General features: G+C 44.0%; 1 protein-coding gene across 7 annotated transcripts in view; it reads right to left on the reverse strand.

The window, feature by feature from the left end:
- LOC308070671 (serine/threonine-protein kinase PAK 6-like) overlaps window positions 1-22,678 on the reverse strand; it is a 53,181-nt gene that overhangs the window by 21,352 nt on the left and 9,151 nt on the right. For 2 of the 7 annotated variants that reach the window (XM_080405025.1, XM_080405023.1), the window contains exons 2-3: window positions 11,106-11,941; window positions 988-10,466 (exon numbers count right to left, since the gene is read on the reverse strand). In XM_080405025.1, coding sequence (XP_080261151.1) covers window positions 988-1,191 — 204 coding nt within the window. In that variant the 5' untranslated portion in view covers window positions 1,192-10,466; window positions 11,106-11,941. The remainder of the gene's footprint in view (window positions 1-987; window positions 10,467-11,105; window positions 11,942-22,678) is intronic. The other 5 variants (XM_080405028.1, XM_080405024.1, XM_080405027.1 and 2 more) reach the window with 5 other exon arrangements.

Here is a 22,678-nt window from a genome sequence, read left to right on the forward strand (position 1 = left end):
CAAAAAGCTAACTATATTTATCAGATAGACAACTATTTTCTTTTATGTCCTTCCTAAAATCCATGTAGCAACACCTCTATTTTACAACTTGCCTCTCAATTTTCAGACCCCTGTAGGGTTTTTTTTAACTGGGAACAAAAATTTCCCACAAGCTAGCAAGACTCTAAACACGATAATTCTGTCACCACCTTTCATTTCCTTTTCCAAGGGGTCATCATGAATCTGCCTTTCTTCACACAGCAGATCCCTGCAACCACCTACGGACACAGTCTCCAGATGCCATCACCAACAGCCACCCAAGCAAGACAACCATCTCAATTCACCCATCTACAAGGACTGGTAACTTATTTCTCCTTACTGAAGGACTTGCTTTAAGGACATTCTCCTGTTTACTGTGTCCACTTTCTGTTAAAATGCTGGTTTATAAGCCCTTTTAGCCGAAACCCTGGTCTAGTCCTGCTCCCTGCTGTCCCTCATTCACTTCAGCATCCATGAACAGCAGGCTAGCACTATCTGGCTCTCTCCCACTCAGGCTTCCCTGTCAACTTAATTACCAGCCAAATTTGCTCACCCACGAGAACGACAAACTTGCTAAAACAGGTCTCTCCACAAATTCTCTGCTTCCCTGTACAACAGCTGAACACATCTTAGGCCCTGTCAGCTACCACAGAGGCTTTCACAGGTCCTTGTTATAGTGACAGGCAGCCAGCTGGTTACTTGAACAGTGACACTATTGCCATGAAGGATACTACTGTCCTTATTTCTGATGAAGTTACTATCACCTCAAAAAAAAAAAAAAAAAAAAAAAAAAAAAAAGAAGAGACATCGTTATCCAAGCCCAGACCCTGCTATCCACTGAATTCCTTACCAATCCCACCCTTAGCCCCATTTAAATACGTATGGGGCAATGGAAACATTGCCTCACCTTGGCCCTCCCTAGGGAACAGGAAAGCCCGGGGACAGGAAAGAGTAGTCTTCCTCTCTTACCTTCATAGGCTGGAGTTGCATCCTCGTGATCCTTGAAGGGTCTACCACTGGTTTGGGGCGCCGCAGCGTGTCTAGAATATTCTGCCATTGAGGTGGCAGGCCCACAAATTTGCCCTCCTTTGGGTCAAATGAAGTGTGGACACGGTGCTCAAAGTTCTGCGGAGCTGAGATCTCCGGGCGTTTCTTCTTCTTCTTGCGGAACATGATGCCTGAATTACAGGAGGCAACACCATCAGTGCTCTAGCATGTCGAGGTCCAATATGCCCAATCAATAATAGCACATATCGATTGTATTAGTTAATTAGGTTGCATGAAGAATATTCTCCAGTGACAAGCACCTCAACAACAGAGTTGATCATCTGCTTTCACAGATGGAGGAAACGGAGGCAGCAAGAGAGCAACGACTTGCTCCAGACCACTGAGTGAGTCAGTGGCTGAGCTAGGATTTCTAGTGAACTTTTCAACACTGCCTACTGGGAAGCAGTGCTCCTGCTGCAGAAGAGAAACAGACACCTGCTACACCTATGGCTGAACTCCACCGCTGAGCTTTCTTTATTTCTACAAATTCACACTGCCCAAGACAAACATTTTAAACATATATATTTACATTTCACAGGCTTGCACCTAGGTTAAATGGCTTTGGAGCCCAGCCAGTTAGACAGTGCTGATTCCACTACAAGCCTGGAATGAAGGGTGGACAGGAACAGGGCTCACATTGCCTCTCACTGGTTAGTCCAAGTAATATACATTTGATTCCCATTTAAAGACAACGGAGTTGCCGCTAAAAGAAGAGCTGCCCCAGACTGATTCTGGATCTCAGGTTTTTCTAGCTTAGACAGAGGGCTTGGGAGAGAGAGAGGAGGTGGTAGGTGGAAATCAAACTCTGTCAGCAGGTTGCTGAAGAAGCTAAAATTAAAAACTAAGATTCCTTTCCCATGGGGGCTGAGACAGTTAGTTTGTGTGAACAGCCATTACAATTGCAACAAGCCAAAACCAGCTAACACTTAAATATACCCAAACACAAGAGACATTCAAAATCTGAATTTAGACTTTATAGCCAAAAAAAGAGATAGGTAGATAGATAAAGCCAAAAGTTTTAGACCTTTTTGAAATTGGGAAAGCATGAAGGAAAAGGAAGAACTGGAGCTCCACACGCAGTCACAGAGGTGGGAAAGCTTAGATAACTGGAAGACTGCAATGGATGGACACAACCTCTTCACAACAGACAGATGGGGAAGATGGGGTGAGGGGAAGTTACTCCTTCCATGAAGAAACAGCTGAGAAGTAGGGGGATTTTCCATGGAGAGCCAGGCTTTTCACAGTGGAGAGTGGTGGGAGTCTGAGACATGATAGGTGTAAAGCAGAACAGGGGAGGTCCTGACTGGATAGAAGGAACAACTTTTTTGTGACCAGGAGAGTCCAGGATTGGAGCAGGTTGCCCAGGCAGGCTGTGCCGTCTCCATCCTCGGAGGTTACCAAGAGCAAGTTTGCTCTTGAAGACAAAGCCCTGAGCAACCTGGTCTGACCCTTGGAGCAGATCCTGCCCTGAGCAGGGGACTGGACCACAGATATCTTGAGGTCCCTCAATTGCTCTATGATTTTATTGAATGGCTTGATGACTTTAAAGTTACAAGTATTCCAAGTTATATTTTCCTATTCGCTGTTGGAGAAACACGTTTAATGGGCAGATTACTGTTCTGTGGATGCAATGGAACTAGCGTGTTCCAGAGCTCATCATCTCCTCTCCAAGATGCCTTCTGTCAATGCACAGGATGAACCACACAATGAGAGCCTTAAGAGAGGTGAGACAAAATGGAGACCCAATGCCAAAACATTTTAGGTAGTTCAGTGCTAAAGCTCTCTAGCTTGGGAAAAAGCTGTATAGGTTTCTTTAAAGCAATTAATACCCACCAGTAGAAAAAAGATGTTTATATGCTCTTTCCTTTCCACTGACAAGTTTAATATTAGCATTTGCTTCTCACTAATACTGCTTAAAGCGATGAATGCTACCCCTTCCTTGACATCAGGTAGAGGATATTTCTCTACTTAATCTTCAACTTTGTCATGATCGCTCTTCCCCTCCACAGGACCTCACCTTCCAGCTATTTGTGCTGAACAAATATTTACAAGGGTCAGAGACACAGAACACATACAGATAACATGTTGTGGTGTAGGCATGAACACACTTCTAGAGGACACTGGTTTCGAAAATCAGCAGACCTCGTGCTTTTTTTCCCCACAGTGAAATATGTCAAACATTTTCCAGGTTGTTCAACTTAAAATTTGTTTAGGGAGAAAAATGCAGGCCACTTGGTGAACGATGACTTTGCTTTCTAGTGCTAGACTGAGATCCTGAAAAAGCATACACACTGGCTTAAAATTTGGTTACCATGATTCTGCGGTCACTGGGATGGGGAGTATTTGTTGCAGAAGGACCTTTACACCATCTAAACCCCCAATCACGCCATCCATCCTTGGTGAAACACAGAATTCACACACTGACAATGGCCATTGCATTACCGTGTCCAGAACCCTACTAAAGTTACAGTTGAAAAAAAAAAAGCAAAAGGTTAGGCAACTAGAAAAAAAACCATAAAAGAGGCTGGAAGCAACTGTTCTGCCTAGAGGAGTTTTCACAGCCAGAATAATCTTTGCTTAGAATATGTTCCAATGAAAACCCAAATACATCTTAATGGAGAGCTTATGGGAAGAGCATCTGTGCTCCAGGTCTGTATTGCCACTACTAAAACACAGTGATTCATCTCTAAGGCCCCTTAGGTGCTGCATATTAACTAATAATCAAGACTGAAGTCAGAGGGCAATTCTGTAAACAAAAACAAACAAACAAAAAAGTGCAGACAATGCTGGAAAGGAAAGATTCTAATAGCTCATGGCATTAGCACTATTCAAACCAACAGCTGGTGCTACTGAGGAGCTTTTACAGCCTCCAAGGAAATCAGGAAGTATATCTGTAGTATTATATCAAGTGCTTGAGTTCTGAATCGTTGACTACATGTCAGTCATGACAGCTACTTGATCCACCAGAACAGGGGTACTTCCGGACAGAGCGATGCTACTATTTCAACTATCTTTCCTTCCCCTGCTCCTACAATCACAGCTTCATTCCTCATCTCATCTTCATAATGAGAAGATATTCAGAGAACAGCACAGAGTGTCTTTCGAGTTTGCTCTTTAACTGCCTCTGGCAGCAAGGGGTCCTGTAAAATGTGCTGTTACAAATGCCACAGCCATCAGCACTTGTAGTATCAATTTTCTTGAACATTTCAATCATTTCCTCATAAGGAGAAGGATTCTAGCTAAACTACTTCAGAATGCAAATTGTTAAAGCCCAGGTGATGTTTTGGCCCCAAACAGAACAGTGGCTTTATGCCAGCCTATCAGTTTGCATAAGCATAAACATCACATTTGTATACTTACATTAAATCAGTATACCCGTCAATCAACACCTGGACTACTTAGATCCTATATACAAAAGCATGCTTCCTAAACCCAGAAAGAAGCATCCACTAAGTTCATGGTCAATTTTAGGGCAACGAGCTGACATGGCCTGCATCTACCTTATTGGCTTATAATAGACGTCTTAAAAAGCACAAAATGTAATCAACTCCAAAAACAATATAGCCCTGGGTATCCAATGACATTTGCTTTCTATGGTCAGCATCAATCTTTAATTATAAAGACATTGCCATATCAGACAGGTGGTTTAAAGGTACACTGCATTAAGATCAAATGGAATTCATACACTAAAAATAGTTATTTGAAATCCAATGGATCGTAATAATCTGTGTAGGGTTTGCATTTCATTGAGAAGGTCTGTATTTAACCAGTCTCCTTTCACTTTGTGGTTTTCATGCAAGAGCTATTTACTTGTATTTCCAATACCCAGCTAAAGAATGTTTTAATAAAATACATAAAACAGGCCTTTTCTAGATCACTAAGAAATTCATAAGAACATTTTATGCATATAAGGTTTTGTAAATCAAGCCAAACCTGTATTTAAACATAAACAGCATCCCTTTAATATAATAATACAAATACTGTGACACTGATTTTATAATCATCTACTAGACTTTAGTCTTTCATTCACTGCTGACAACTGTACTGTAAGAAATGTCACAAACATAAATAATAAAAGTCACTACCACAAGACAAAAGCAGTCGGAGATTGAAATTCTCTCAGCGATCCATTCCTGCTGCCTGGGAAACCACGTTAGATTTTTCAACTCCAGATATAGCTGTTCCTAGATAATACAGTTCCAAAAGCTGTCACATCTGCCAGTGAGCATGAGAAAAAATCCCACAGCCAGCAGATCCAGAGCAGGGGGAGGGATCGGCTGGGAAGGAGGGGCAAGAAGACAGAAGGGTCAGGCTCAGATGAGAGGAAGGGGTGGGAAGATTAAGGATGGAAGAGAGAAAGGGGAATGGGAGTTAGGAAGGGAAAGAGGAATGGCTGGGAGACAGGCAACACAAGGAGCAGGGCACAGAAAAGAATCAATCCGACTGGAAAAAAGAAGTAGATAAATGTTATCAGGAATTGCTCACTACAACACACGAGTTCAAACACCCAGACAAAGAAGCCAGCATGCACTGTCATTTCATCTGACTTACCTCCACCCTATACACTAGGATCACACACTCCATTAGTATATATGCACTGTACTTAACTATGTTCACAGGCTCGTTCACTCACACATATACTTGATGATCGGAAGACAGCAGAGAGCTACTTCAGTCTCACTTGTATAGTTTCCAGTTAAAAATAAGCTTTCCCTCCCCCTCCTCGCTGCAGCAACCGAACTCACTCATCAGTGCTTATTACACTGCTATCGCCGATCTGGATGCAGCTCTCTACATTCCTCCCACCCCAGACAGGAGATAACGCTGGGTCCCTGGGCTGAGGAAAGCAATTCCCCTCATTGCTAAGTACTCCCTCAGCTGATATGGCAAACCACTCTGGCCAGCTACAAGAAGAGGGGGAGAGGAGGAGAACTCTCCCTACAGGACCTGAGGAACTGCAACATGCAGGCTGAATCTGGAGCAGGAAGATGAAGAAGATCCCAGAGAAGCCAGCGATTAAAAGAAAAAACATACTTTCGTACTCTGCTATACAGGTCACTGTCATGTAACACATTTCAAATGCAGCACAACTCACATAGGCCATGACCAACACATGTTGTAGGCATACACGCATGTGTTCACACATATGTACGTGTGAATACGCACACACAGTATTTCACTGTACTCTATACCTTCCAAAATCCTAATGTTTAGCCTCCCAAGGCTTCTGACATGATTGTTATTTATAACAAGCCCTAGACGTCCATAGCAGTTTGCAGACAAAGAAAAATGACAGGTTACTTCCCTGAGGAGCTTACAAACCTAAATGTGACATCACACAGCAAGAAATGACAACAAAGGGTGAGTGAAAGGGGGAAAGAAAAGCAAAATGGTCTGAAATCTGAAATGGGATCCAAAAGCACAGAGTCTTGTCACAATGACACCTTCCACGTTTGTCTGCAATTCTAGTTTTAGAAATAGTGGCTTAGGTACTTTTTTTTTTTCTTTTCCTTTCTCCTAAAGGAAGAGTGGATATTTGCTTGCTGCGCTATCACTTCCCCCATTTCAAGTCCTTTCCTTCCACTCCTCTCTCTCCCTCACCAGCCCCCAATAGCAAAGCTATGTGTCGGAGTGAACTAGCAGCACAGCAAACTGATGTAATGCTCTAAATCCTGCCCAAACACACACATGAGCGCACAGATTAATATTACATTAGAAATAAGCTTAGAGAGAGACATACTTGTTTATATTTTTGACAAATGAGAACATCATCAATGCTTGACATTTTTTTGCTCAACATTTTTTGCCATGCCTCCCCTGAAGGGTCTAAAGGCTATGGTGCTGCCTCTTTCTCCCCTGCTCCATTTCCTTGCTCATAAATTAGGACTACAGCCTGAAACACAGTGAACGCCTATTTGCTAAGCTTGTTTTGGACGCTGCTCAGTGACAGGCTTTTAGGTGTGTTGTAGCTACACTAGACCAAATTCATTCTGGGACATATAAAAGCACTTGCAAAGAAAAGACCTCTTGAACTTTCTGAAACCAGTACAGGCATGTCCCAAATGCTAATGCGCTTTTACCCTTGAGAAGTAATAAAGATTTTCCATTATTTACAGTCCCCCAGAAATGCCAGCTGAAGTCACTGTCCCATTGTGCCAGTCTCTGAAGTCAGGCCCCACCCTCCAGAGGTTTCTTCTAAACAGACAAAAGGTAAGGAAAAGGAATTATTATCTTAATTTGTAGACGAGACAGAAAAAAATTACTAGCTCGGTTTCTTCACAGCTATGCCTAAGCAGACTTAAAAGAGCTTTCAGGTATGTCTCCTGGCTGCTTTTTAGCTTCATATCCAGGCCCAACACACTCTGGCTTCCATGAGGAGAAAACATGAGTGCCCAGCATCGGTGGGAGCCACGACCTGCTCTGACCACATGTTCGATCTTGACACCAGCACTTCGATCTAGACACTGTGACAGAAACCAGCAGCCAAGTCAGAAACCACACCTAAACCTCAACTGCAATCCAACACCACCTTCACAGACGGGAAAAGGCTCATCTTGTATTTGGTTTGTAAGAGGGTTACAGCTCGCAAACACCACTGCAGCACCAAGGGAAGGCTGCAGTTCATCGCATCCTCCTCACCCAAAGCCAGCTAGGTGTGTGCTGCAGGTCATAAGGCTGAGACATAAGCCACTCTAACAACCAGGACCCTTTTCCCTCACTTTTTAAACAGCTGATGTAGCTGTGTCCTGCTCTGGATACGCAAACCCATGCAGCACTGCACCTCTTTGACACTTCCCTTATACATGCACACCTCACTGTTCTGTGTCCAGAGAGCAACTGCATCATTTCAAATGGGTTTACTGACATTCTTTTGCCACAAGGGATGCATTAGGGTAAAAAACAAGTGGCTGTATTTTGCTGTTAATCCAGAATACCAGAGTTTCAAGACAGTGCTTGAAGGATGTGGGGCTTCGCTCTCCACTGTCTTGTATGACTGATCCATTCAAAATGAGCATCAGAATACTATTGAGATCAGAATAAGAACGTTCAAGGTTCTTACTCCAAAATTTCACACGAATAGCAACATCTTCCATAACAGACAGGAGGTTATGTTGGGACAAGTGCAAGAGGCCACATCTGGCATGCAGGGTCACACGACAGACTAAGGAGCCAAGGCACTTGGCTGCATCTGGGGAACATGGGACTGCACACAAAGCTCTTTGAAATGCTGGGTGCCACGTCCTGCGGCTCTGAGCACTGTAACCTCACTGTGCTCCTCTGTGCCACATCACGGGTCGCAGCTCCGGCTGCCTCTGGCACATTGGGTGATGAGAGGGAAGCTGTAGCTCTGTGCTGCCAGCGTACATGGTACAGACTTGACTGTAGGGAAGCACCAAGCAGGAGCCAAACAAGACTCGCACGCTAAGTGAGCACAGCCCATTGCTTGCAAGCAGACCTGTCCCAGCAGAGGCACGGGCAGTCACACACACGCTGGATCACAATCCTTACCCCAGCAGCATGGCAAAAGGCTGGCAGACACCATGGTGCTTCCCCAGGCCACCCAAGTACAGAGATGCAAGAGTTAAACCTCCTTCCAAACAACACTAAACAATCTTAGTCCCTATTTACGATCATCATACTCTCCCAAAGTGATATATATATATATATATAACCACTGTCAACAGCTTGCAAGATAGTTTACTTGTGTTATCTCCACAGGGTAACTGATGGGAACACTGCAGCCCAGGCAGCACACCCCAAAACACGGAAGAGACAGACCAGTTTAAACCCCACAACCTGGCTGACTCTCAGTGCCTTCCTACTCACTACTGCCAACACCAATATGGAAATTTAAATCATAACAGACAAGCCTTCTCCTAGGGAGTATCAGTTATTCTGCTCTGTTTGGAAAGGAAAAAACACATGCCGTGAGTATGTCCGTTCATATAGCCCTCAATACATTAAAACCTGAGGTGTACTTGTAACCCAAGTAAAGATAAATAACTGTTATTGTCTACAGTTACACTTAGTAATTAGATTATTTTGTAATTAATTGATGAACAAACACTACAAGTTAAAATGCCTCAGCCCTAGGGTAAATGTAATTTCCTGATTTTTTTTTTTGAGGGGAATAAATTTAACTTTTAGTCTATCGTCACCCTACATTCACATTGCTCTCTTACACCAGACAAATGGAAGATCAGCCTCAAAACATCATCACTATCATCACTAATGGCCAAATCTCAGTGCATTAGTTCCCCCAGTAATCCTCCTACAACTTCAGAAACCACACTGAGAAATTCCTTAAAAACAAGACCTGTATCAGCCGAACCCTGATTCTGTACTCCATTGCACAGAGTCTATACAACCATCATTTACAAGCCAAAGAGACCAGCGCAGGAGCAGGGTTAGTATAACAGACAAGAAAACTGGTCCCCTAGTCCAGACCCTCCCTTGGCAAGATCTGAAAGTTTGCTGTCCTCTGCTCAGCTATCCGTGCTGTGCAGCACAATGTGCTGGCTAGCCTTCAGCTGCTTTTGCTAACTTCAGAGCCAACGTCCTGCACATGTACAGAACTGATGCGTGGCTCTGAATGCAATGAAACTTCAGCATGGTACCCTCAAGAAAACATCATGTGCAATGCAGAACGCAGACCCTGGCTGAGTTTTTACTTGCAGTTGGCGTAGGTTAATCCAAGCTGTTTGAAGCCATTTGCACAAAATATTTAGCTTTTTTCTCTGCTTGTGACTTTCCCTAAGCATGTTACAGAAGCAGGTTAAAAATTGCTGGTTTTTTCTGATTGGAGGTAGGACAGCCAAACTTTTATAGTGCTTCTGCTTTGGAATAAAACCATTTTGTGACCAAGCAGGAGTTAAGTTTCTCACTTTTGCAAGCCTTGTCAGCAGGACCCAGGATATTCTTTCCAGGTACATACCTACTCGCACCCATCTAGACAGAAACAACTCCAGCACAGGGAACAGACTTTCCACCTGGAAGCACAGTTACTAATCCAGCAAACTATTTGCCAATAGCTCTTCCCACTACTTGATCAGCTTTGCTACTAGACACATAAATCATTGCCCACACTTAGCACACAGAATGTACATACCAAGGCAGTGCAGAATATTAAAATCAATCTACAGCTTCATCACACCATCAAGAATGAGACTTTTCAGTGGGACAGGGCTTGAGAGCGAGCCATGCAGCAGTGTTGCTTTCCCCAGCAGCTGTGTAGGATCTTACCCAAGCACAAAACTCAGAAAAGCAGAGGAAGACTCACCAAATATCTCTTACTCTATATACATCCCCCAGCCTCACCCGAGAACTTGCACTCACCAGCCACAAACTTCTCTTCTGTTTTTTCAGTACTCTGTCCCCAAACACATTAAAGTGTTAAAGTCCTGGCAAAGAAGAAAGCAAATACATCAGCAAACATTAATGGACAGGATTGTTTTCTGTGGCTGTAAATACCTGGCTGTGTATGCTGATACCACCTGGCAAAAATAATTAAGTACAAATGCCCAATAGAATTGCAGATTGTAACTTGAATAGGAGGAGATTAGCCAGTTTTCAGGTGGCCAAAATACACTCATGCACCCATACACGCACGAGTACTACAGAGTAGTGTGGGTAGGTGTGCTGAAAGGATCCTGGCTAGTGCAGCAGCCAGAAGGTCAGAAGCAGGCAGGAAGGTTTGAACTGGTGACTCAATTAGACCTCTCAGTGAGATACGGTGAGGGTCCTTGCAGATACAAGAGACTTAAGAGGAGATATTGCTATCTCTCGCATAAAGGCAATAAGCATGCATGTTCCTGACATGCTGTCTGCTTTCTCAAGCATCATCCGGAGTAATTTTTAACCCCTACTTCACCCCAATGTTTTAAGAGCGGCACCCTGCAAGATTCAACAATGCATTTTCCTCTCCGCATTCCCCGTCGTCTTGGGTGTCAATAGGGTAAATTGCTCAACCCCAGGCACCACAGACCCATACACTGGCCCACCTAAAAAGACACCAGAAAGCAATAAATGCAAGATCTTACTGGCAGTCCTGCTGCAACAATGCCGGTAGAGGACAATTCCAAGTGAGAGGAGAAAGAGGGTCTGGAGGGAAACTCTCCCACTGTCATGCAGCAGAGCCGATTGGAGGATGATGTTGCTGGGCTATAGGCATAAAGATGAAGTAAACTCCTTCCCAAAGGAATCCAGCTCCCAGTTTTTCTTCCCTTCCAGAACCATCCCTTGAGAGAAAAAATTGTACGACCCCCGGAACCATTCCCCTCTCACTTTGCCCTAGGCTGGCACTGCCAACATGCGTGTGATCATTAAGCTAATCCTTGGCAGTGGCAAGGCTTAGCTCCGTAGGGAAGGGGTTAAGCCGTAGCAGCACAGCCACTGGGGAGTGAAGACGTTAGTTTAAACTGACAAACCTAGTCCGCTGTAAACAGAAGAAACAAATCGCACGAAACAGCGGCCATTAGAACGGTGCCGTCATTGCTTTAAAGCAAGCAAGTCAATGCCGACCCCCAGATCTGTGGGAGGGAGCTTACCCCTGACTCCTCATTGCTCCGTAACCAGAGGGGAGGTGGGAATGCTCTGCCACCAGAATCCGCTGACACACCGGTAAACTTGAGCAAGAAAGACGGCAGGAGAGAGCGGGAGAAGAAAAAGGGGTGGAGGCACGTCTGACATGTTTGTACAGTGCCTGGTTCACCTAAGCTGCCGAGTTTGATTTCAGGGTGTGGTAGCAGATGGGACACAGAAGCACACGGCGCGGGGAAGCCTCAGATTCCTGTTCCAAGGAAAACGACAGATGCCAGCAGCAGAGTCTCTTGGGACCACCTTGCCTTCTCCTCACCGTCTTCTCCTTTTCTGGTCCCTAGAGGGAATGAGAGAGGGAAAGAGCTCAGTCACACGTGGGCACCGAGGTTTGCTGGGTCTCAGGCAAGACCCTTGGGGAGATCACTTCCCATTCCCCTCCACCCTTTCTTACACCACCACCCCTCCACACACACACTTCACTGCTGACTTATTTAAGCTCAGACTTGCTCGTTAGCTCTTCTCTCGGCTCCACAGCCTCGGGGCCTCGAGCTGCTGCAGCTCCTAATGAATCCCCACATCTCCACCCGTGTCACCTGGCTGCAGATTTCAGGACCTGCCACCAATTCCTTGTCATTCCCAGCAGAAAAAAAGCTTTGATTGCCTGCTATATGGCTGACCTATAGAAGAATTCACCAATTTATTTGCATTGCAGATGAGCAGCACATGACCTGGCACTTTTACTCTTCCCCAGTCACTCGGCATGAGTCAGTGCCGCCAGGTCTGAAGTCTGGTATCACCCTATAATCCTGTTGCCTTGCCTCACGCCTCAGGGTTTACCCACTCCTGGAAACAGACATTTCCATAAGTGACTTGTGTTCAGCAGGACACCGGCTCCATCACTTGCAGTGGCGGATGGGCATAGGTAGAAGGGAGCACCATTAAAGGACATGCTTTGGGGATTACAGCCCAGGACAGGTCAGAGTTTATGGCAGTAAACCCATTAGCTGCTCTTTCTCCACTGCAAATAAAGAGGGCTCTTGGCCTCTCCAAACCACTAACAATGCTGGCTTAACCCTAAGATATTTTTAGGTCCAAAGAGCAGGGATAAAAGCTTTACAAATCCACCCCTGTGATTTTTTTTTAAGGTTTTTTTTAGCATTGGTTTTGCTGAACTGCCCTTAAAACAAATGAATGACATGATACCAGTAATCATTAGGCTGTCATCATTTCTGCAGGAGCGGCTTGTCCAGCAGAGGCAGGCCAGCCCCGTGACCTCACCATGTTCCCCCATTCCCATTTTCCTTCCTATCCATTCAACCTGCCTAACTAGGCTGCAGTATCTTTGTACAACAACTAGAGTCACAGATCTCGCTGGAATGCACGAGATCTACAGCAACACGACGGAGAAGGAACAGAACCGGGGTTCATACAGAGAATGTAAAGGAAACCCTGGCATTGTAGCTGATGGTCTGAGATTCATAATCCTCATTTCCAGAACTGTTAGCTAAGCTGTGGAAGGCTGTTTCCTGAAAGTGCCGTCACCACTTCTACCTTAGACTGCAGGTCCTTGCCTGCCAGAGCCTGCCAAAGACATGGAGTTTCCTGCCTGCTACCTCGCAGCAGCATCCCTAGGGTATAGGAAATAAAAGTAGCCAGGTTCCTTTCTGTCTGGAAATTAGCTCGTCTCCTCCAATGGGACAGGCCCCATAGACAGATGTAACCAAAAAAGGGAAAATTCACATTAACAGTAGCAAATAACAAACTAATCAAGAGAGAGGGGCAGCATTCTTTCTCCAAAAGACTGGAAATTGCAGGGCAGAAGCAGCATGGTAGAGGACCAGAAACGAGGAAACAGAGCACAGTCCTGCTAGGTGTGGAAGAAACGCCACTGAGCGCACACAACCATGGTCATCTGCTCATCTGGGCTTGGCTGGTGTGCCAGCCGGCAAGAGTCTGCACAGCGACAGCTTGGGAGTGTCACGGAGAAGCATCGTTTATATTCTACAAGGAGTCACCCAGGCTTGGAACTGGCTTCAGATTTGCATAAGTATTATATTTCATGGGCTTACATGCTAAGACAGTCTTCTAGAACAAGACACAAGTTCTTTATAAATGGAAGAGCCTGATTTTACTTGTCAAGACACAAGCTTAGATGAAACCAAGGCAGCTTTGAGTTGGTGCGAACTTCTGCTGCCTACAATCTTAATGAAAATTTAGGACATTTTCCAATCTTTCTATTCACAAGTTTGGTCCCAGCAGTCCCAAACACTTTGAAGAAAAATTTCCCAGTAGAAGTGATGCATCTCTATTTTTCTCCTTTAGCAATTGTCCCTCTATTAAACATTTCACTGCTCCTTCCCTGCCCACTGCTCCCTTCTTACCTAGTGAATTGCACAAGATAATATAAATAATTATGCTCACACATTTATATAAACACACGCATACACACCCCGCTCCTCCTACGTTTGCTATACTCTGTGTTGCTCATTCAGGTCCTGTCTCTTAGCTATAGCAGCCATAACTGGCAAGGAAGAAGTGCTGCAGGGTACACTGGCTAAATGCTTGCATCACAGACTGCCTGATTTATCTACACAGCAAAGGCCATTCCGTACTCCATGTCCCCTCCCCAGACACAAAGCGTAGCAAATTTCAGATCAAAACTGCTGATCTTGCCTCTTTTCTCACCCTGCCCATCCACATCACTGCAGCAGGAAAGCATCAGCACCTCGTGTCCTATGCTGTTGCTGCAGTAGATTCAGTTTAAGCCCATTTCACCTCTACCAGAGCAGAATTTTGAGAAAGAAAAAAAAAACCCTTTTCAACATTTTACTATGCCAGAAAGCAAAACTGGGCATTTCTAATCTTAAAAAAAAAAAAAAAATTTGAGACATCAGTGCCAACTCTACCATATACAATGTCTTTTTCTACCTTAGCCAAGAGAAATGTACACGGCCACCCGTTTGGAGCTTGTGGGAACTAGGCATGCTGTTAAGAAAAATTTAACCTGCTTCAACAAAGCTTCCAGGAGAGACCTAATACCAAGGCACAGTAAATCTGACACACTCAGGAAATTCCAGTAAGAACTAAGGCAATTCCACCTGTGGAGCTAGGCTGTGGTTCAGAGCTAGACCTTCTAGCAGGGCTCCTCTGAACAGTGGGATTTGCTAGGAGGCACAAATGCACTGCCATCAAAGCAGTGTGGGCCTTCTCTTTCATGGCTCTTGAAATCCAGAGTAAGATGGCCAGGGACGTGAAAAAATACACCAGCAATTGGGACAAAGGGGTCACTAGGAGAAAGGGTGTGTTGCAAATTCACAAAGCATCAGCATCAACCCGTGGGAGGAAGCGCAAGATAGGAATCAAGTCTGCAAGTCTCATAATCAACACATGACATTAGCCAGGACTGGAGATAAGGAGGGCGCAATCCAGAGGCAGTTTCGCTTTAAATAAATGCTTACAGCTTAGCTACCTTTCCCCAAGGCTATTGCATTCAGAGCGAGCAGAAAATTTCAAGAGAGCACTATTTGGATTGCCAGCTCTAATGTTAGGGTTATCCTCCTGCTTACTATGCATTGCTGACATTATAAAGGCAGCATCCTGGAAATCGCAGCAGGACAAAGCTTCATCTGCACTCCCAATGCATGAGCTCATTCAGTCCGCTTGAAACTGTCTCCAACATTTACAGACTAATCCAGTTCACATTTTTTTTTTGGCCCAATTCAAAACAAAAACCCAAACACACCAGAGCTGAAGAACTGGAAGTTGTTTTAGAGAGTTCATCACCTCTGCCAAGTGCTGTTATAGACCAGGACACATCCCCACGCTCAAATGTGGCAGGGCAGTGTCATGCTCGGGGTCCCTCTTCACCACATCGCCACTGACAAATACAGCGCATGCTGGGTCACATGAAAGAAGAAAATCTGTGCTGCTTCAGGCTCTCAGCAGCAGCAGGGCAGAATCACAGCCAGCTCTCCTGGGCCAGGCAACTCCAACGGTGGAGCAAGGCATGGCCACCAAGAAAGCAGCACGGGGACCTGCAAATTCTGCCAGGCTGAGAATGTTAAGCTGGAGCAGCAAGGGATGAGAACATAGGCAAGAAAGCAGATTAAGATTAAAGAGAGAAAACAGAAGACTCTTTAGAAATTTTAACTCCCACACTGATGAGAAGTTGAAGTTGAAGCTCAAGAGCATCACCTGAACACAGCACATGCTATTTTGCTACTGGTTAAATTCCTGTGGCTTGGTAGACATTCCCTGCAGATAATATCAATGCAGCTTGGATCACAGCCATCTCACACTTCTTCCAGATCTTGTACTTGCAAAAATTCACAGACATATTAGGTTATAATAGAAGTAACGTCATGCTCTACCAGACAAGTCTATGCCACCCTCCACAAAAGGTGTATCTGCTGCTTCCCACAAAAGTCAGGGCTATCAGCCCTGCAACGGCAACATCACAGCAGAAAGTCAGCGTAGCCTACCTTTTCCACAGCTTCACCAGGTCACCTTGGGAAAGTCATTTTGCATACTGGTAAAATGACTGTGACAATGCTTAACTCCCACAGAACAGAGGCAGCTTAATCTGTCGTTTTTTCAAGCATGCTGCGATCCTTAAAGATGCTATAGAAATGCAGATTGAAATCCCTGGCTGACATAAGACAAATAGAGACTACAGCTTCTGTTCAGAATAACTAGGCCAGTCAGCTATTGCAAAAGTATTAACCAGAATTCAGAGAATTCCTAGTGGCTAAAATAACGGTAGCAAAAGTCTAACAACATTTGCAGTTATTAGTCACTCTCTACCTCTGAGTACATTATTCAAACCCAACTCTCAAGAGCCCAGAATAATTTGAGGGCTGGAACTTGTGCTTGTCAAAACCCAGCCACGTGGCTCTGTGCAGCGCAGGAGCTCCCGTCCCACTTGCTGCCGTGTGGAGGCAGGGAAAAACTGCCCTCACAGACAACACAGCCTTAAGCAGCTGAACGCATGTAGCCCATCTGAGAGCGCTGCACCATTAATCCTGTGCCGGGGAACGGGTGTCACGGTCACCCTCCCAGCAGCAGCCACCCTACAGCAGGTGCAGGAGGGTGCTGTATGGGTACCTTATTTCAGGGGAAGGCTGGTAGAGGCAGAGAGCAGCTGCTTGAATGGAATCCAAGGAAGAGAAAAGAGGAAGGGCTGACCATTGCAATGGGGATGAGCGTCCAAAACTTTATCTCTATGCCCTCCAGGGGATGAGTATCCAAAATTTATCTTCAACCCCCTCCAGCTGCTGAAACTGGAGCAAGCATTTGCCTTCCTCTCACTGTTGAGCACCGCTGCTCACCGCTCATTCATACTTTTATACTGTAGCTCGTTTCCCCTAGTTGTGCTGGTACCACTGTGCAGCTGCCTGCAGACCACACCATGCAGATAACAAATATAACCACTTGCATCAAAAAGTTTTCGGTTTTACTGGAAATGGGAGGTAGGTTAAGGGTTAAACCTGTAGCGGCTTTAATAATAATAATAGTTTTAAAACTCAGATTCTTTCAGCAGCCTGGCATACAGTTCAGCTGCGCAAACAGTCATGCCACCACAACTCAGAAGCCAGTGACCAGCAATGCAGGAACAGGGCCATCTTGTCTTGCCACTGAAACAAGCACGTCATAATACTGTGCCCTCACCTTCCCTTATCTCCGTGAGCTGTGAATGCGGTGGAGTCCACAGGACAGGGTGCAGAGGGTTAAATGGTTATAATCACCACTTAGAAATTTATTTATGTAGCGTAAAAAAAATACATTAGCTATGACATCCTTGTCTTGTGTACTAACTTCTACAGCAGGGGGAAGAGAAAAAGTTGTTAATTGCTACCTCCCCTAAGAGTGATTTTTGGCCTTTCCTGCTGGTACCTGGAGAAGCCTTTTACATTCTTTATCCTCAGCTCTCTCCTTCGGTCTTCATTCAGGCTGCAATTTATGATAGCCTAAACACTTGCATAAAGACAGAATAAGGTGCTGGCTGCTCTGGGGCACACTGTTTCAGCAGAACACAGCCTGGCAGACACAGGATGAAGCTTCCAACCACCATTTCCTCCATTTAAAAAAAATTCAAAACTACCCAAAACATTTGTGTGATTATTAATGCTGTCAGATTCCACAATAAGAAACTAAAACGTGTACACAGTCAGGCAATGCGTGTTACAAAGAACTGAAACATGCCAGCTGTTTCTGGTATTGTAAAAGCATTTTTATACCAAAACCCTACTCCATGATTGACAGAGCCCAAATTAAACAGTCATACAGTCCACCTGACCACATGGACCTGCTGGCATTTGGCTGCAATCATAACAAATGTCCTTCCTTTGAACAAGTCTGGGTCCTGCTGGCTGCTGTAAGGAGTCAAACCATAGTGGAACAACTGAACCAGAATCCTCTTCAAGGGAAGACCAGAAACTAATCCACTTATACATATATATTAAAATAAATATCTAGTTTCTGAAGATTTATAATAATTAAAGAAGTTAAGAATAGAGCAACAAGAGACATAACCATTTAAACTGTAAATAAAATGGTATGTCTCCTATTCTACAGATCCAGAGATTCTGAAGATGGCATTGTAAAAATAAGTGAAAAAAAAAAATCTGTTAACCTTCTCCTTAACCATCACTCATCAAATTATTAATTCAAAAAGCATATTTCTTGTTCACGTACTCTCTGGAGTGCCAAATAAATTCTATAAATAAATGAATTCAGAGAAACGTGTTCATATAAAAAAGTATTAACTTAGTTCATTTCCATATGTGACCTTTAAAAACAAATGCTTGTTAAGACTCAAAACGAGCATTTTCTTGTTTTGTTCTTCAGAACTTTGATGAAAACGGAAAGCCTGGCTAACAGTTGTGCCCAAGTGCTTAAGCAAAGATTCCCTACAGAAATACTTGGGTAGTGATCTGGAAAATTCTTTCATTTCCTTCTTTCAGCAAACAGCAATCTCATCCAAGAACAGCCACAACCCATTATGAAGGTGGTCACAGAAAACAAATTAGAAGTAGCCAGATAATTTAGGTGACCCTGACTTCTAAGAGACTGTTTTAAAAACCTACCTTTTAATGACAGAGAAATAAACGGCAATGTTCCTTAAATGAGTTATTGGCTCAGTTTTTAAGTCACTTGGGCTGCTATTATGCAGATGCTTAGGGAGAACATATTTAGAACTTGGAAAAGAACACAAAAGCCCAAAGAACTTTGCAAATTCCTAATACAGGAGCAAGCAACAGAATTAGCATTTTCTTCTCTGTTAACACCAAAAAGTGCATATTTTATAATAAAGTGTCAGAAATCCAGAAGTTTCCTCAGTAGCAGTTACAAACAGGAGCATCTCGTCTAACAACATCATCTATGGTTGCTGAGGTGGTAAAGATCTAAAGATCTAAACTACTTGTGACATTACTTGATACATTTAGGTTTCTAATGAAATAAACACAGCATGCATTCTCATTTTATGGCCCTAATATTCCATAACAGCATCCAGGTTTGCAATCTGATTTTCCACACCTTTCACTACACACTCAGGAGCTCTGAATTCTGCAAATTAATTATGTGTGTACCCAAAGTGGACAGCTTGCTGTAGCACGAACAGCTCCAAAGATGACTTGCCCAGAGACTTCCTTCCAGAGTCAGCTGTAACATCTGTTCTTCAGACCCAATCCAAAGCCCCTTGGAACCAGAGTTTTTTCACTGGCTTCCACAAATGCTAGAAACAGTCTTATTCCAAGCTGTACGTTACAGGAAAGAAGTTAATTTCTAACGTTACTGTATGCATTTATGTACTTTCACGGACAAGGTCCAAAGTAGTCATTATAAAGTGTAACACCCTGCTTAATTCTTCCAGAGGCCAATCATAAGGCTACTATAATTTTAATGAGCACTCAATCAAGACCCAGATGGTTTTTAAAGCCAAATTATCCTGATCTTGGTTATTTTAAGCTCTGTGCCTTCTGGCCACTACACATATTAACCCCTCTGTTCCAGATTAAGGAAAGACTTTCATACATGTTCTCCCCATCTAAACACAGCTCTTCTGCTCCACTGTAAAAGACCCTCAGCTCTTGCTATGCCTCGAAAAGTCATAGCTTTGAAGAAAGACTCAAAGGTTTACACAGGGGAGGAAAAAAACCGTACCCACATCACAGCAGGGAGGACAGTGGCCTGATCCATACTCTTTTGGTAACACAACCAAGGCTCTGCAGCCTGTTTAGTACTGTCTTTACTAAAACATCAAATTTAGAAGAGATTAGTAAGCGAGATCCAGGAAAATTCTCATCTCAATGAAAAAGGTGACAGACTATAAGAAAACATCGTTGTTTATAAGGCATTGTACATTGTAGAGAGGAAAGTCAGAAAACTAGGTGGCCAGCAATAAGATCACACTGACACCACAGACAGTCCCACTTAACCAGCTTCTCAGGGGCAAAACAATTTAGCTCAGAGCCATCAAGTTGACGTTATTAGATCATAGACACACTTGTCTCCACTGAAACTGCCAAGTATGTTTGCTTACCAGTCTGAAACTGTAAGTTACATTTTAAGAGCTAAACCATCTTTTTTATACAATGGTGTTTAAAGGACATCTGGATCATACCGGAAGGATACCTGCACACGGCCAGTGACTGCAGTGCCTCAGCTGGGTCTCCACTAGCAATGACACTGCTCAGGGCTGTAGGTCGGCTACAATGATTATCCAGAGCAGACTATGAATTACCTTCCATTATCTACCACAAACCACTACTGCCTTACTCTTTCCTTTGACTACATTTGTTTTTTTGGGGGCTTGCTTGTCTCCTGCAAAGCACTGCTTTGCACCTGAGTGCCTCATGGATTCACAAGGCCTTCTCCCTCCCACTTGGCAACCTGCAGGACAAAAAAATACGCCAACCAACTGTTTCCAAAGTGCTTTTCGGTTGAAGTAGTGCTATTCCTTGCTAGAATTTAAGCAAGTGCAGAGGAACATGAATTCTTTTTAGAGAGGGTTGTTTGGGGTTTTTTTTTGGGGGGTGGGGTGGGTGTAGCTGGGTTCTTTTTCCTGGCTGGGGTAAGTGGGGAGGAAAGGAGGAAGAAAATAAAAAGGTTCTACTACCTGCTTTTCTAGCCCCCAAGTATCCAGGATCTTCTCTCACCTTCCTGCCTTGGGCAACAGCAGTTCTCATTCCAGTGTCCCAATACCTCTGCTCTTTGTTAAATCCCTTTTACACTCATTTGTGTATCTTTTTTTTTTTTTTTCTGTATTATGGAATGATTCTTTTTTTTCTTTTCCATTTTTTCTAAACCTTATCTGGTAAACAGATGGACATCATAGAAATGCCAAAGATGAAATAGAAAGAAAAACTCAAGTGTAGCACAATGCAAGCCAGCTATGGAAAAGAAATTATCTTATGTCACTGTATATTACTCAGTTGAGAATGGTTAATGAGCTTATGCTATTTAACCACCTTACCAGAATGGGCATCACAGCTTGAGGAATGCAGACAGAGCTCTGAAATGATTTCACAATTAGAAATACAGAGTGGGAGGGAAATAAGAAAGCAAAAGATGGTTTAATGTCCTTTCTTGCCTCCAGATGCATGACACATGGCTCGGTTGTCCTAAGTCTGGGCCTGAAATACTTATTTTTAATTCACTGAAAACAGACTGACTGAGCAGCAGGAGTGCAAACAGCACGCTTAACTTGCCATCATTCGATAAAGCAGAGAAGGAGCTCAGTCTCCTGCCTCTCTGCTGGGATTGCCAAGTAAAGCATCAACAGCAGGTTCTGTAACTCAGACAACTCTGCCTTCTGAAATGGCCCAAGAGCTCTGAGGAGCATGTGTTTTAACAGGTTTCAGTCCCTTTTGACTTGAACCACATTTGAACTTCTCAGCAGTGAAAAATCATTCTATCCTGTTACTATTCCTCCGAGCAATTGCACACAGGCCCCTTTTATTATTACATTAGTGTAATTTTGTCTCCGACATTCCCCCGAGAGGAATTACTCATGTCCTGCTATTATTTATTTTACTACTAAGAGCCTAGTTTTTAGCAGTAGTTTTAATTAAATACCAATCCTCCTCCTCAATTAGGATCACCTTTATCTAGCTTGCTGTGCTTTGTATTCTCCACCAGTATTCTTCTCTCAGGCACTGCAAAAAGCCCCCTCTCCCACCAAAAAGAAACACAAGATCTTACTAAAGTAAAGAACCATCACATGGAAGGCAATACAGTGCCTAACACTGGTTATGCAGAATAGCAGTTCAAATTGATGTCAAGTGACACTGCCAAAAGCAGCAGCAACTTCCACACCCCCCAAAGCCATGTTGCCTCCTGCACGAGCCCACAGTGTGTTGCTGATACTGTCCCTCTTCAGCTTCCCCGCTCCCCTATAGCCTTGCTTGCATTCCAGCATGTAGTCAGTCCGCTGCCTCCCTGCCCTCTGATGTTGCGTCTCTCCTCTCCAAATACACTACTCAAAGTTGCCAAGACAGGTTTTCTTTGGGAGTTTGAAGCTCTGTATGTCCACACACTGAGTAAACACCTCTTCAAAGTCTTTGTTGTCCCTGGATAATGAATCGGATCACAATGTATTCCAGACTTTAGTATTCTTGGAAGCTGCCCTAGATTAATGTTTTAGGAGTTACTCATTCATGCTCCCCAAGTGTCAGAGGCAGAACTGATGACTCCTGACTGTGAAGCTGGCAGGAATATCCTCATCTCAACTGTTTCTACAAAGTGGAATCAAACTGCAGCAACAGCATCCAACTGCATTAACTGCTCCAGCGCCTGGCAAAGCCAGCTGCGGAGACAGCATAAAGTTACGCAATGACTGCTGGCACCAAGCACCCTCCTGGCTGTCGTTCCCTGCATGAATACTGGGCACAAGTACCCTTCCCCAAGCAATCTCACCTTCCCACTCTGCAGCCTCCATAGAGCACAGCTTCCCCTCTAGGCACCGCTCCGTTCCTTACCTTGCATAGCAAAGGGAAGAGGCGGCAACAAGTCAGAGATCATTTTAATTTCACTTCTCACAGACTTGACAAGGCTTTTTCTTCCGTCTCAGCTC

The sequence above is a fragment of the Falco punctatus genome (assembly GCF_963210335.1).
Source record: "Falco punctatus genome assembly, chromosome: 10".
Taxonomy (NCBI): domain Eukaryota; kingdom Metazoa; phylum Chordata; class Aves; order Falconiformes; family Falconidae; genus Falco; species Falco punctatus.